This window comes from Schistocerca cancellata, chromosome 6 (genome assembly GCF_023864275.1).
Source record: "Schistocerca cancellata isolate TAMUIC-IGC-003103 chromosome 6, iqSchCanc2.1, whole genome shotgun sequence".
NCBI classification, from domain to species: Eukaryota; Metazoa; Arthropoda; class Insecta; order Orthoptera; family Acrididae; genus Schistocerca; species Schistocerca cancellata.
In genome coordinates, this window is record NC_064631.1 from 386,764,903 (window position 1) to 386,778,573 (window position 13,671).

The 13,671-nt window shown below is 36.8% G+C and overlaps 1 protein-coding gene across 6 annotated transcripts in view; it reads left to right on the forward strand.

Annotated features, from left to right (window-relative positions):
• Positions 1-13,671, forward strand: part of LOC126190680 (DNA repair protein RAD52 homolog) — an 87,021-nt gene that overhangs the window by 69,271 nt on the left and 4,079 nt on the right. For all 6 annotated transcript variants that reach the window (XM_049931135.1, XM_049931137.1, XM_049931136.1 and 3 more), the window contains one exon: positions 10,406-10,557. In XM_049931135.1, the coding sequence (XP_049787092.1) occupies positions 10,406-10,557 (152 nt within the window). The remainder of the gene's footprint in view (positions 1-10,405; positions 10,558-13,671) is intronic.

Sequence of the window (13,671 nt, forward strand, 5' to 3'; positions counted from 1 at the left end):
TACCCCTAGTGAGATAAGCCTCTACATCCTTACATTTGTCCTCTAGCCATCCCTGCTTAGCCATTTTGCACTTCCTGTCGATCTCATTTTTGAGACGTCTGTATTCCTTTTTGCCTGCTTCATTTACTGCATTTTTATATTTTCTCCTTTCATCAATTAAGTTCATATGAATATCAAGAGCTCAGACGGGAACCCAATTCTAAGCAAAGAAGGGAAAGCAGAAAGGTGGAAGGAGTATATAGAGGGTCTATACAAGGGCGATGTACGTGAGGACAATATTATGAAAATGGAAGAGGATGTAGATGAAGATGAAATGGGAGATACAATACTGCGTGAAGAGTTTGACAGAGCACTGAAAGACCTGAGCCGAAATAAGGCCCCGGGAGTAGACAACATTCCATTAGAACTACTGACAGCCTTGGGAGAGCCAGTCCTGACAAAACTCTACCATCTGGTGAGCAAGATTTATGAGACAGGCGAAATTACCTCAGACTTCAAGAAGAATATAATAATTCCAATCCCAAAGAATGCAGGTGTTGACAGATGTGAAAATTAACGAACTATCAGTTTAATAAGTCACAGCTGCAAAATACTAATGCGAATTCTTTACAGGCAAATGGAAAAACTGATAGAAGCCGACGTCGGGGAAGATCAGTTTGGATTCCATAGAAATAGTGGAACACTTGAGGCAATACTGACCTTACGACTTATCTTAGAAGAAAGATTAAGGAAAGGCAAACCTACGTTTCAAGCATTTGTAGACTTAGAGAAAGCTTTTGACAATGTTGACTGGAATACTCTCTTTCAAATTCTAAAGGTGGCAGGGGTAAAATACAGGGAGTGAAAGGCTATTTACAATTTGTACAGAAACGAGATGGCGGTTATAAGTCGAGGGGCATGAAAGGGAAGCAGTGGTTGGGAAGGGAGTGAGACAGGGTTGTAGCCTCTCGCCAATGTTATTCAATCTGTATATGGAGCAAGCAGTAAAGGAAACAAAAGAAACATTCGGAGTAGGTGTTAAAATCCATGGAGAAGAAATAAAAACTTTGAGGTTCACCAATGACTTGGTAATTCTATCAGAGACAGCAAAGGACTTGGAATAGCAGTTGAACGGAATGGACAGTTTCTTGAAAGGAGGGTATAAGATGAACATCAACAAAAGCAAAACTAGGATAATGGAGTGTAATGAATTAAGTCGGGTGAAGCTGAGGGAATTAGATTAGGAAATGAGACACTTAAAGTAGTAAAGGAGTTTGCTATTTGGGGAGCGAAATAACTGATGATGGTCGAAGTAGAGAAGATAAAAAATGTAGACTGGCAATGGGAAGGAAAGTGTTTCTGAAGAAGAGAAATTTGTTAACATCGAGTATAGATTTAAGTGTCAGAAAGTCGTTTCTGAAAGTATTTGTATGGCGTGTAGCCATGTATGGAAGTGAAACATGGACGATAAATAGTTTGGACAAGAAGAGAATAGAAGCTTCGAAATGTGGTGCTACAGAAGAATGCTGAAGATTAAATGGGTAGATCACATAACTAATGATGAAGTATTGAATAGAATTGGGGAGAAGAGGATTATGTGGCACAACTTGACAAAATGAAAGGAACCGGTTAGTAGGACATGTTCTGAGGCATCAAGGGATCACAAATTTAGCATTGGAGGGCAGGGTGGAGTGTAAAAATCATAGAGGGAGACCAAGAGATGAATACACTAAGCAGATTCAGAAGGATGTGGGTTGTAGTAAGTACTGGGAGATGAAGAAGCTTGCACAGGATAGGGTAGCATGGAGAGCTGCATCAAACCTGTCTCAGGACTGAAGACCACAACAACAACAACAACAACAACATACTCCTTTTAATGGTATTTGCATTAATTGTAGCCTCTTGATCACTTTGCTCCTTTGTGTGTTCTAATGACATGTGGCCAAATTTGTTAAAATTAATGCATCTTCTTCTCTTGCTCTTGAGGTTGCGATCATTTTCCCTGTGACCACTGGCACCACAATTGAAACACTTTTTTGGATCCCAAACTGTACATACAGTAATTCTGTTACGCGAGTCTTTAGCATGTTTCTTACTGGAGTTTAAATTTTCATTGCTGAACTTTTATTTCTTTGCGACAGTGACTTCACAGCTCTTTCCTAATGCCTTGTTTTTTCCTTAAACTCTCACACTTCCAGTGCATTAAAGTAGAAGTTTTGTGCATTAGTCATCTTCCGTCCTGTCAGTCATGTGCTGAAATAGTGTCATTACAAATATCAGGGCAGATGGCAATTTATTTCATTATGAAAAAAAATATTCTTGAAGAGAGTCGAGGGGTTTGCAGCAGAAATTGCGTAACCCACAAGTTTCTTGTTTTTAGGAAAAGTAAGTAAAGATAAACTGTATAAATTAACTATTACTGCTAAAAAAATGTTGTTTGTACTTGTAGTGGTATTATTAAATGTGAATATTTGCTCTCTATATGAACTTAAAAATTGCATTTTCAGTGCCAAAATTGTGGGTTACACCATTATACCTCCAAGAAAATGTGGTGTATTCAACGTTTTTGTATTTCTATACGTCATTGTTGCTATCTATGAACAAAATATGTATTTACTCCCAGAATGAAGTAACCTACATTATCATAGTTTTAAGAAAACTGATGGAAATAGAACTATTGAAATTACATAAACAGTATGTATTGAAGAAGATAAACAACATTTATTTCACATTTTGCTACAAACATGGGATGGAAATTACAACTTCTTTCTTTACTGACATTAGTACTCAAAATAATGTAACTTTTTAAGGTAATATTCAAAAATGTCTATACATTTCTCCCAGTAAACAATCACTCATTGTCGCCTTCTTCACTCAAATATGTCTGTATCAGACTCTGGAAGTGTAGCTTGTGAATTAATAATATCTTCATAAAACCTGTGATGGATGGGAGGAACATATTTCATCAGCTTCCTTAAATCATTAGCTTTAGCATGTGTTATTGTATATTTCTTCACCTCAGATAACTTCAAAAGCATGACACAACCTGGTTGATGTATTTGACAATCTTTTTCTGGTTTTCTTGCAATTCATGGCTCTGTATGGCATATCTCGATTTATGTTTCAGAGAAATCGATTTCGAAAGGTTTTTCCTTGTGAAATTTCACCTGCTGTATCTTCAGCCAGCTGAATTTGTCACCATCCATACATATTTTTTTCTTAACAGTTATATCTTTCAAAGGCTTGATGCTTTTAAAATCATGTATGGTGGGCTCCATGTGGTTCCCTAGTCGTGCAGCAACCGTAAACCATAAAATTACCAAATATGCAGCAACCAGTCACAAAAAAATGTTTTATTTATTCACTATTGCAAATCAATTTCAACTGATTAACAGCCATCATTGGTGCTTTCAACCAATATGTGCCCTGAGTATTAATCCTGTCTTAAGCAGAGGACATAAAGTTATGTTTGACCTTGCAATAGTGAATAAATAAAACATGTTTTTACGACTGGTTGCTGCATATTTGGTAATTTTGTGCTTTTAAAATCGTCTTCCTGTAGATGAATGACTTGAAATTTGTTTCCTTTCTTTTTTGCGATCCCAGTAATTCTAATAAGACTTTCAAGAGATTCCTTTACTGGGGTGTAATCTTGTTCTTTACGCCAATCCAAATACAAACGGTGCATTTTGGCAATGTTCAGTTCGGGATTAAGGTATTGTCGATTTGGTTGTCCTTTGTGTTTTGGAAAACAAGTCTGCAAATATTAACATTACCATCCTGTTTCTTTAAGGTTTATGTACGAGTGAATGCACGATACAATACTGCTGTTCTATATTACCACTTCTTCATTGTTTGTTGCAACAATCCACAGATAAAACTTTTTTGAGTTAATTCACGTTCTTTGCCAAGGGAATAGAACCTTTCAAAATTGCACTGCCTGTCTTCTTCAGGAACATTAACCTCACAGTTGTTAGGACAATTGCAATGATAGAAACTAAACTTCTTCTACGTGCCAGTTACACATTACATCTTCTTTACATTTCATTTCCACAAATCAGGATTCCTTGTTCTCTTTCTACCCTTTTTTTGAATGGCAGGGGGTCATCTTCAACACCAATAAAGTTTCCACTCGCATCCAGATCAGCAATTCCATCTCCTTCCATAACAGTAACTGTTGTTTTAGCTGAGGTACTTGGCATTTGTCCATCATTTTCAGGATCTGTGAGAGTAGGGTTACCTCTTTTATTTTGTGGATCATTATAGGCACTGACACGGCAGATGCTTTCAGTTTTGCTGTTTCAGCACTCATTTGTCTTTTCACATTTCTCTTTTTAAGCTACCTTTTGGGGTTTTCATAATAAGTCATATTCATATGAAGAAGCATGTGGAACATATTCTTGATCAGAACCAGAATCACTCAGATTTTCTTCATTAAATGAATCCGTAGTGGGTTACACCAATTTTGCACTCGATTAATTTCAAAATAGTGGTCTACAAGTTACAACACTAATGTTTTACTCCTGAATGGCACCTGAATGAAATACAAAAATGATAGGCTATAAAAACAATGTAACGAAGTAAAGGCTATAAAAACAGTGTAATGAAGTAACAAAAAACAGAAAAATATAAAAAAATGGGTATTTGTGGGTTACACCATTTCTGCACCAAACCCCTCAGTTTTCCCATTTCTTCTTCTACCTCCATAGCACTTGTTTTCACGTTGAATTCTTTCTGCAAAGCTTCCTTCAGTGTAACTCGTGATGTAAGACTCTCGTCACCTTGAATAAAAGTATTAGCTAACTCTCCAAGTACCTTTTTTGCAAAAGCAAAGACTCCAACCCATTTAAAATGCTGTTTCTTTGAAGTCCGTAAACCACTTAATAACTGGATATCTGCTACTGCCGCTAAATGACTTAAGAGCACTCTTGATGTCGCAAAATGACAGAGAAAATTTACATTGACCTAGTGAATGTGGCGAGACTCATGGTTCGCTTTTATTGCCTATTTCTAAATTGGAAAGTTTTTCTGTCATTTTTCAAGTAAACTAAAGCTTTTATCACTGCCCATTTGCAGAGGCTTTGGATTATGTAAATCATGAAATTCTGCTAGACAAGCTCAAGTATTGTGGCATGAGTGGGACAGTGCACAAATGGTTTAATTCGTACCTAACTGGAAGAGTGCAGAAAGTTGAAATAAGCAGTTCTCATAATATGCAAAGATCAGCACATTCCTCAAACTGGAGAACTATCAAGAATGGGGTTCCACAAGGGTCAGTCTTGGGTCCTTTGTTGTTCTTAATATATATTAATGACTTGCCATTCTATATTCATGAAGAGGCAAAGTTAGTTCTCTTTGCTGATGATACAAGTATAGTAATCACACCTGACAAACAAGAATTAACTCATGAAATTGTCAAGAATGTCTTTCAGAAAATTACTTAGTGGTTCCTTGTAAACGGACTCTCACTGAATTTTGATAACACAGTACATACAGTTCCGTACAGTAAATGGTATGGCGCCATTAATAAATATATACCTTAATGAGAAGCATATAGCTAAGGTAGAATATTCAAAATTTTTAGGTGTGTCCATTGATGAGAGATTAAATTGGAAGAAACACATTGATGATCTGCTGGAACGTTTGAGTTCAGCTACTTATGCAATAAGGGTCATTGCAAATTTTGGTGATAAACATCTTAGTAAATTAGCTTACTACGCCTATTTTCACTCATTGCTTGCATACGGCATCATATTTTGGGGTAATTCATCACTGAGGAATAAAGTATTTATTGCAAAAAAGCATGTAATCAGAATAACAGCTGGAGTCCACCCAAGATCATCCTGCAGACATTTATTTAAGGATCTAGGGATATTCACAGTAGCTTCTCAGTATATATACTGTGTTATGAAATTTGTTATTAACAACCAAACCCAATTCAAAAGTAATAGCAGTGTGCATAACTACAATACTAGAAGAAAGGATGATCTTCACTATTCGAGATTAAATCTGACTTTGGCACAGAAAGGGGTGAATTATACTGCCACTAAAGTCTTAGGTCACTTACCAAATAGCATCGAAAGTCTGACATAACCAACAAGTATTTAAGAAGAAATTAAAAGAATTTCTGTATGACAACTCCTTCTACTCCATAGAGGAATTTTTAGATATAAATTAAGAAAAAATGAAAAACACCAAACAAAAAAATTATAAAAAAAATAAAAAAAAAACAAAAAAATAAAAAATTTGTTATATTTACTTAATTATGTTGTTAAATTAACTTAATTATGTCATGTATTGGAAAATTTGACTCGTTCCACATCATTACGAAATATCATATTCATGATCCATGGAACTAGTATTAATCTAATCTAATCTGCTAATTGTTATTAAAATGTGAATCCTTCACAAAGAACCAGAATCAGGACAATTACATGTCGCTGTGTCATTGCAGGCAAAATGGTACTCAGAAAGGTTTGTCGTAAATGTTGTAGATTAGGTAGAAAAACTGCATCATGACTTGTTCAATTGGTCCCAGACGAGCACCCAAAATTTATAGGAAAACAGTTACAACTTTCATGAAGAACTATTTATTAATCTCCTCATTATGAAATTTAATATTGAACTACCAAAAAACAAAAAGAACATAACCAACAAACTCACGTTTTTTCCATAAACATAGTCTCTCCATGAACATAAAATACTAACCCCCCCCCCCCCCCCCCCCCCGCTCTCTCTCTCTCTCTCTCTCTCTCTCTCTCTCTCTCTCTCTCTCTCTCTCTACGCGCACGCTGACCCGCACGCACACGCACATCCTATCATTCTGTCTTTTCTTATTGCCAGTGTTTCCTGTATGTTCTTTTCATCACTGATTTTGTGGAGAACTTCCTCATTCTGTATTTTATCAGTCAACCTAATTTTCAACATTCTTCTGTAGACCACATCTCAGGCACTTTGATTCTCTTCTGTTATGATTTTCCCATTGTCCGTGATTCATTACCGTATAATGTTATGCTCCTAACATACATCCTTAGAAATTTATTCCTCAAATTAAGGCCTGTGTTTGATACCAATGGACTTCTTTTGACCAGGAATGCCCTCTTTGCCTGTGTTAGTCTGCTTTTTTATGTCCTTCTAGCTTCGGCTATTGTAGGTAATTTTGCCTCCATGGTAGCTGGATTTCTTTAACTTCGCCTACCTTCTGACCACCGATTTTTGTGGTAAGTGTCTCATTATTGTCATTTCTGCTACATCTCTTTATCTTTGTCTCTTTTCAGTTTACTATCAGTCCACATTCTATACTGATTAGACTGTAAATTCCATTCGAGAGATCCTGTAGTTCTTCTTCATTTTTATTGAAGATAGCAATGTCGTCAATGAATCTTATCATAAATATCCTTTTGCCCTACATTTTAATCCTGCCCTTGAAACTTTCTTTTATTTCTATCATTGTTTCCTTGGTGTATAGATTGAACAATAGGGCAAAAGACTGCATCCCTATCTTACACCATTATTAAGCCAAGCACTTCGCTCTTGATCTTTCAGTCTTATTGTTCCCTCTTGGTTCTTGTACATAATATGTGTTACCTGTCTTTCCCTATATCTTACTCCTATTTTTTTTTCCCAGAATTTCGAACATCTTGCAGCATTTTATATTGTCTTAATGCTTTTTTTGGATCAACAAATTCTGTGAGCATGTCTTGATTTTTCTTCAGCCTTGCTCCATTATTCACAATGTCAGAACTGTCTCTGGTGCCTTTACCTTTCCTAAAGCTGAACTGCTTATCATCTAACATATCATTAATTTTCTTTTCCATTTCATATATTATTCTTGTGAGCAGCTTAGATACAAGAGCTGTTAGGCTGATTGTGCGACAGTTTTTGCACCTATTTGCTCTTGCTATCTTCGGAATTCCGTGAACATTATTTTTCCAAAAGTGTGATGGTATATCACTAGACACTATATATTTTACACGCCAGTGTGAATAGTCATTTTCTTGCCAAGCCCCTCAATGATTGTAGAAATTCTGATAGAATATTATCTATACTTTCTGCACTATTTTATCCAAAGCTCGTCTAAATTCTTACTCTGATACTGGATCTCCCATCTCATTCCTGTTACTCCAGTTTCTCCTTCCACATTATCAGACATGTTCTCCTTGTAGAGACCTTCAGTGCACTCTTCCCACTTATCTGCTCTCTTCTGCATTTAACAGTGGAGTTCCATTGCACACTTAATGTTACCACCCTTGTGTTTAATTTCACTGAAGGTTGTTTTGACTTCTCAGTATGTTGAGTCAGCCTTTCTGTTGATCATTTCTTTTTGGATTTCTTCACAACTTTCCTGAAATGATTTTGCCTTAGCTGCCATGCATTTCCTATGTACTTCATCCCTAAATGATTTATATTGCTGCATCCCTGTCTTCCCCTGAACATTTTTGGCCCTCCTTTGCTCAATTGAAATATGTCATCTCTTACCCAAAGTTTCCCAATAGTTATCTTCATTGTACCAATGTTTGTCTTTCCAACATCTGTGATTGCCATTTTTAGAGATAGCCACCACTCTGTTCAGCCGAGTTGCCTGCTCTGGTATTCTCATCGTACTGCCCAGTGTTCAACTTCTTTGGCTTGTCACTGGCCTTATTGGCAGAGAAACCCTTAAATCCCCCATCCAAATCCCACAACACACCATAGTTGAGACAGTGTAAGAAGATCCCTAACAGCTCGCAGTGCTGTTGTGAGCTTCCAGCTGTGGGCTGCTAATGGTTACAGGTGAAACAGTAGCTGTCTACAGAGCTGTGACAACAGTGAGGCATTCCCATAGAGACGTTTACAAATTTGCATTACGTTATTGATTGATATAGGCCTGTGAAGCTGTCATCCCCAGCCCGCTGCAACTGTTAGGGATCAACTTATGTCACCCCAACTACAGCAATAAAAACTTTATAAGATGAGTATGTTAATACAAAGATATATTCAGTGAGCTCTGTGTTTTTGGTTGGTTAAAGTGTATGGATTTACCACCTCATACTTCATCTGACCTAAGCAGATTTTTGCATTTCTTTTACTCACTTGTTGACAAGCAAAAAAGGATTTCTTGTTATGGAGAATGCAGCATGTTATCTTTGGTGGATAGTAGTAGACAGATGTGGAAGTAACTTGGGTGTGCTCCAGGGAAGAGTGTTGGGTCACTTGATGTTGATGTAGTATATTAATGATCTTGCAGATGATATTAGTAGTAACTTCACACATTTCGCAGACAATGCAGTTCTCTACAGCGAAGAGTAGCCTGAATGAAAATGTACAAATATTCAGTCAGACCTTGATAAGATTTCAAAATATTAAAGTGAGTGGCTACTTGCTCTAAATGTTCAGAAATGTAAAATTGTGCACTTCACAAAAAGAAAAAGAAAACATAGTATCCTATGACTATAATATCAATGAGTCGCTGTTGGAATCAGCCAGCTCATAGAGATACCTGTGTATCACACTTTGGAGGGATTTGAAATGGAATGATCACATAGACTCATTCATGGATAGAGCAAGTAGCAGGCTCCGGTTAGTTGGTAAATGGATTTGAAATGGAATGATCACATAGACTCATTCATGGATAGAGCAAGTAGCAGGCTCCGGTTAGTTGGTAAATAGTACGGAAATACCACCATTCTAAAATTGAAACTGCTTATAAATCACTCTTGCAACCCGTCCTAGAAGATGGGTCAAGTGTGGAGCCCTTATCAAAGACTAGCAGGGGATATTGAATATATATAGAGAAGGGCAGCACAAATAGTCACAAGTTTATTTGACCCACTGGAGAGTGTCACTGAGATGTTGAAAGAACAGAATTGGCAGACTCTTGAAGATAGGCGGAAACCATCCCAAGTTTCAAGAAGCAGTTTTGAACGATGACTTGAGGAATATACCCCCCAGCCCCTAGGTATCACTCTCATAGGGATTGTGAAAATAAGAGTAGATTAATTACAACATGCACAGAGATATTTAAACAATCATTTTTCCCTCACTCCCGCATGAATGGAATGGGGGAAAGCCCTAATAACTAGTATGGTGAGGTGTACCCTCTGCCATGCCCTTCACAATGGTTCACAGAGAGTAGATGTAGATGCAGAAGCATAACATTTTATGGTCGATGTGTCATTCAAACATACTTTCCAGACACTCGGAGCAATATTTGCCAATTTTCATAAAACCACTGCTCTGCCTTTGCACAATGACAGGGTATAAATAGAATATGTAATGACTTAGATGGTTTAACATAGTATTGGCTTCAGTATGTTATTTACATGGACTGAAAAATCTCACATTGTTTGAAAATACCAATGACCTTCTTTTGAATTTTGAACCTGTTAATATACTAGAACTTAATGCTGCAAATGAATTGGTTGTCTGAGGCTGTGGTATTTTACAGATTATGTAGATTCCAATGAAGGAGTGTTTTCAGTTGGAATATCATCAGTTGTCAAAGTAGAATTGAAAGATGGCACTTACCACCAGGAAATCGGCTATGGATTATCTGAGGGTCTCACAAGTAAAATACGAAGTATGTCACATGCAAGGGAGGTAATGATCAAATAATACTTAGTGATTTTTGAATTTTAAAATTTTTCTGTTCTTTTTTTTTTTAGGTACAGTGATAAATCTGTTTGTTATTGATTTTTTTATAGATCATCTTGTACGACATGTACTGGAGAGTAGCCCTTTCATGAATTTCAACTTGTTCTCACACACAAGTGAAATGGATTTTCTATTTTGCATTTTAGTGAATCCTGTAACATAATTAAATAGACCAGACATATTTTGGCTGGTGAGTGGGAGTTTGCTTGATGCCAGCTTCCGTAAAACAGGTGTTTCTTTGTATGTGGTTAAATTTTCCATCATTCTATGTCAAATTATCTCTCCTCACCACTACTCTTTCCTTTTATCTGTAAAATTTTTTTGAGAAGTGGCCACATTTTCATACAAAAAAATAATAAATCCTTACCTTACTGTGTCTCTGAAAGCTTGAGTTAGGTCTTCCACAACTATATCCAATTTTTATAAATAACAAAAACTAAAACTAACTTTCCCCATGGTCCGGTATTTTGAGTCTGTATTTTGATACAATAACTAATTGAGGCAACAATCATGACTCCCAAAACTGATGCAGTCTTGACATTCCATTTTCATTTGATTTTCACATGAGGTCATTAGTAATCTGTATGATGACCCGTCAGCAGCAGTTGTTGCAATCAAAGAAGCTAGTGGTCAGATAAAGTAATTGCATTCACATTAACCCTTGCCAGAGATGAAATATGCTTGATTGCTTTCTCCTCCAGCTGTAGTGTGTGACTGTCATCACTGTCACTTCTGAAACCACAAGAAATGTATTATTTATGAATCTTCAGTTTTATGTTTTCTCACTTGCCACTCGTACTTATTTTTTCAAACTGCTGGGTGAGCAGTTCTGCTGGACAGACTACCTAACTTAATAAGTGCACAAAAGAAATATTTTTTGGGCCTTGTTCCCTTGATGATCTGACCCATTATATGACTTAGAAAAACACTGAGAAATCTTGATATTGCAAAGACAGATTTTGCTTTATCACTAACAGAGAGTATGCAGCAACCAGTCATTATTTAGGTTTACAAAATTTACTTTTATGCCCTTTGCTGCTTTCAGATGTTTTCAGTTCTCGATGCGTACATGTGTGTAATTTAACACCTTACAATAGAAAAAAGAGCTCAGGTTTTATTTGCTCACATTTCATGACAACTTCTTTCCTCTTTCTAGTGTGGCCATTGAATTCTTATTGGAATGTGCGATACACACGTTTTGTAAAGCTAATAGAAATGTTAAATTTGCCCTAGCTTATTTAAAGTGAAACATGTTTGTCATGTATTGCACAAGCATTTACTAATTTAGTATATGTAAATAACTGTTTGCTTGTTGAAATTTCAGTAGCAATTTACCCCTTCATGTTTTTGTGCACTGTGTTTTGCATGTGTGTCGCGCTTGCAAAAAAAACCTATTATGCTTTCTGATAGAAGTTCTATAGCCACACTCACAAGAAGAAAGGTGCTGTGGGGTTTTCAGAGTATACAATGTGAGAACTTCCTTGCATTGTGTAATGTTAAACTAAATAAACATGCACTTTCTGAAGATGGTTGTGAAAACATTGAAAACCAGCCAACAAAATGAAATAATTTCAGAACTATTACCGTTTGCTGTGCCTGTCTGCAACTCAACATATTATCTTTATGGTGAGAAGCAATCCACCTTTTCATGTATTGTGGTGATAATTTGAAGTTAAATTACATTGGAATTAATGAAGGATGCCAACAGGAAGAACAATGCTTCTGGTTAGGTAACCATGGGATGATCAAAACAAAATCAAAGCAGCAATAAGGCAGGTGCTGTTCTAATAATGAATAAGAAAATAGGAATTCAGGTGTGCTACTGTGAACAGCATAATGAACAAATGATCATATTCAAGACAGATACAAAGCCAGTACTCACAGCTGAAGTACAAGTATATATGGCCACTAGCTGTGTACATGATAGATTGAAAGAATGGTTCGTGAGATAAAATAATTTATTCAAGTGTGAAAGGAGATAGAAATTTAATTGTGATGGGAGCTGGAATTTGATAACAGAAAAAGGAAGAGAAGGAAAGATAATAAGAGAAGGTACACTGGGGGAAGGGAGTGAAAAGGGGAGTGACCTGGTAGAATTTTGCACAGAGCACAAGTTAATGACTGCTAACACTTGTTTTAAGATTCATGAAAGAAGGTCATATACTGGAAGATGCCTGGAGATATTGCAGTCATGGCAAGTGTAAACAAGTACAGGAAACACTTAGATCACCCAAGGGGTGAGGAGAGGGGAGGGGGTAAAAGTCCCTCCTCCCTCCTGCAGGGCTGAGAGCCAAGATTTTGCTTCTGTGAAAGCAGAACTGACATAGAATGGTACGGATTACTGATTCCTTCTGGTGTTGACAGTCATACTCAAACCTCATATAGGACCAGGATTAGTATCCTTACTTATTTCAAAATAAGGAAGGATAACAATGAGTAATACACAATCCAGATCAAGGCAGAGTACACAAAACATTTGGTAGTGGCTACTGTATAATTGCTTACTGATGTTGGCAGTGTAGTGAATGTGGTAGTTGAGGCCTGACCTCTACCAGTATCATAAGCAACCATAACTCCATCACCCCCATCTAAAACTGCTGCATCAAACTGTCTCCATAATTGTTGTTTCTGTTGTTCTCAGATCAAAGACAGCTTTGATGCAGCTCTCAATAGTAGTCTGTTCTGTGCAAGCCTTAACATTTTTTGCAGAATTGTTACATCCTACTTCCATTTGAACCTATTATAGTCAAGCCTTGGTCTCCCCTACAGTACTTGCCACCACCTCCATACTTGCCTCCATTATCAGACTGACTATTCCATGCTACCAAAAGTATATGATATTAATGGAATTAAAAGGATAGGTCTTCTAATATTGATATCTTGCATCTATAATACTGGAACGAACTACTATAATCTTGCTTACCTTTTGAAGAGTTGCACACACGACTGAGTTGCGTTTGCGTGAGTGTGTATGTGTGTTTATTGTTGACGAAGGCCTTAATGGCTGACAGTTTTAATTGTGAGAGTCTTTTTGTTGTGCCTATCTGCAACTCAGCATCT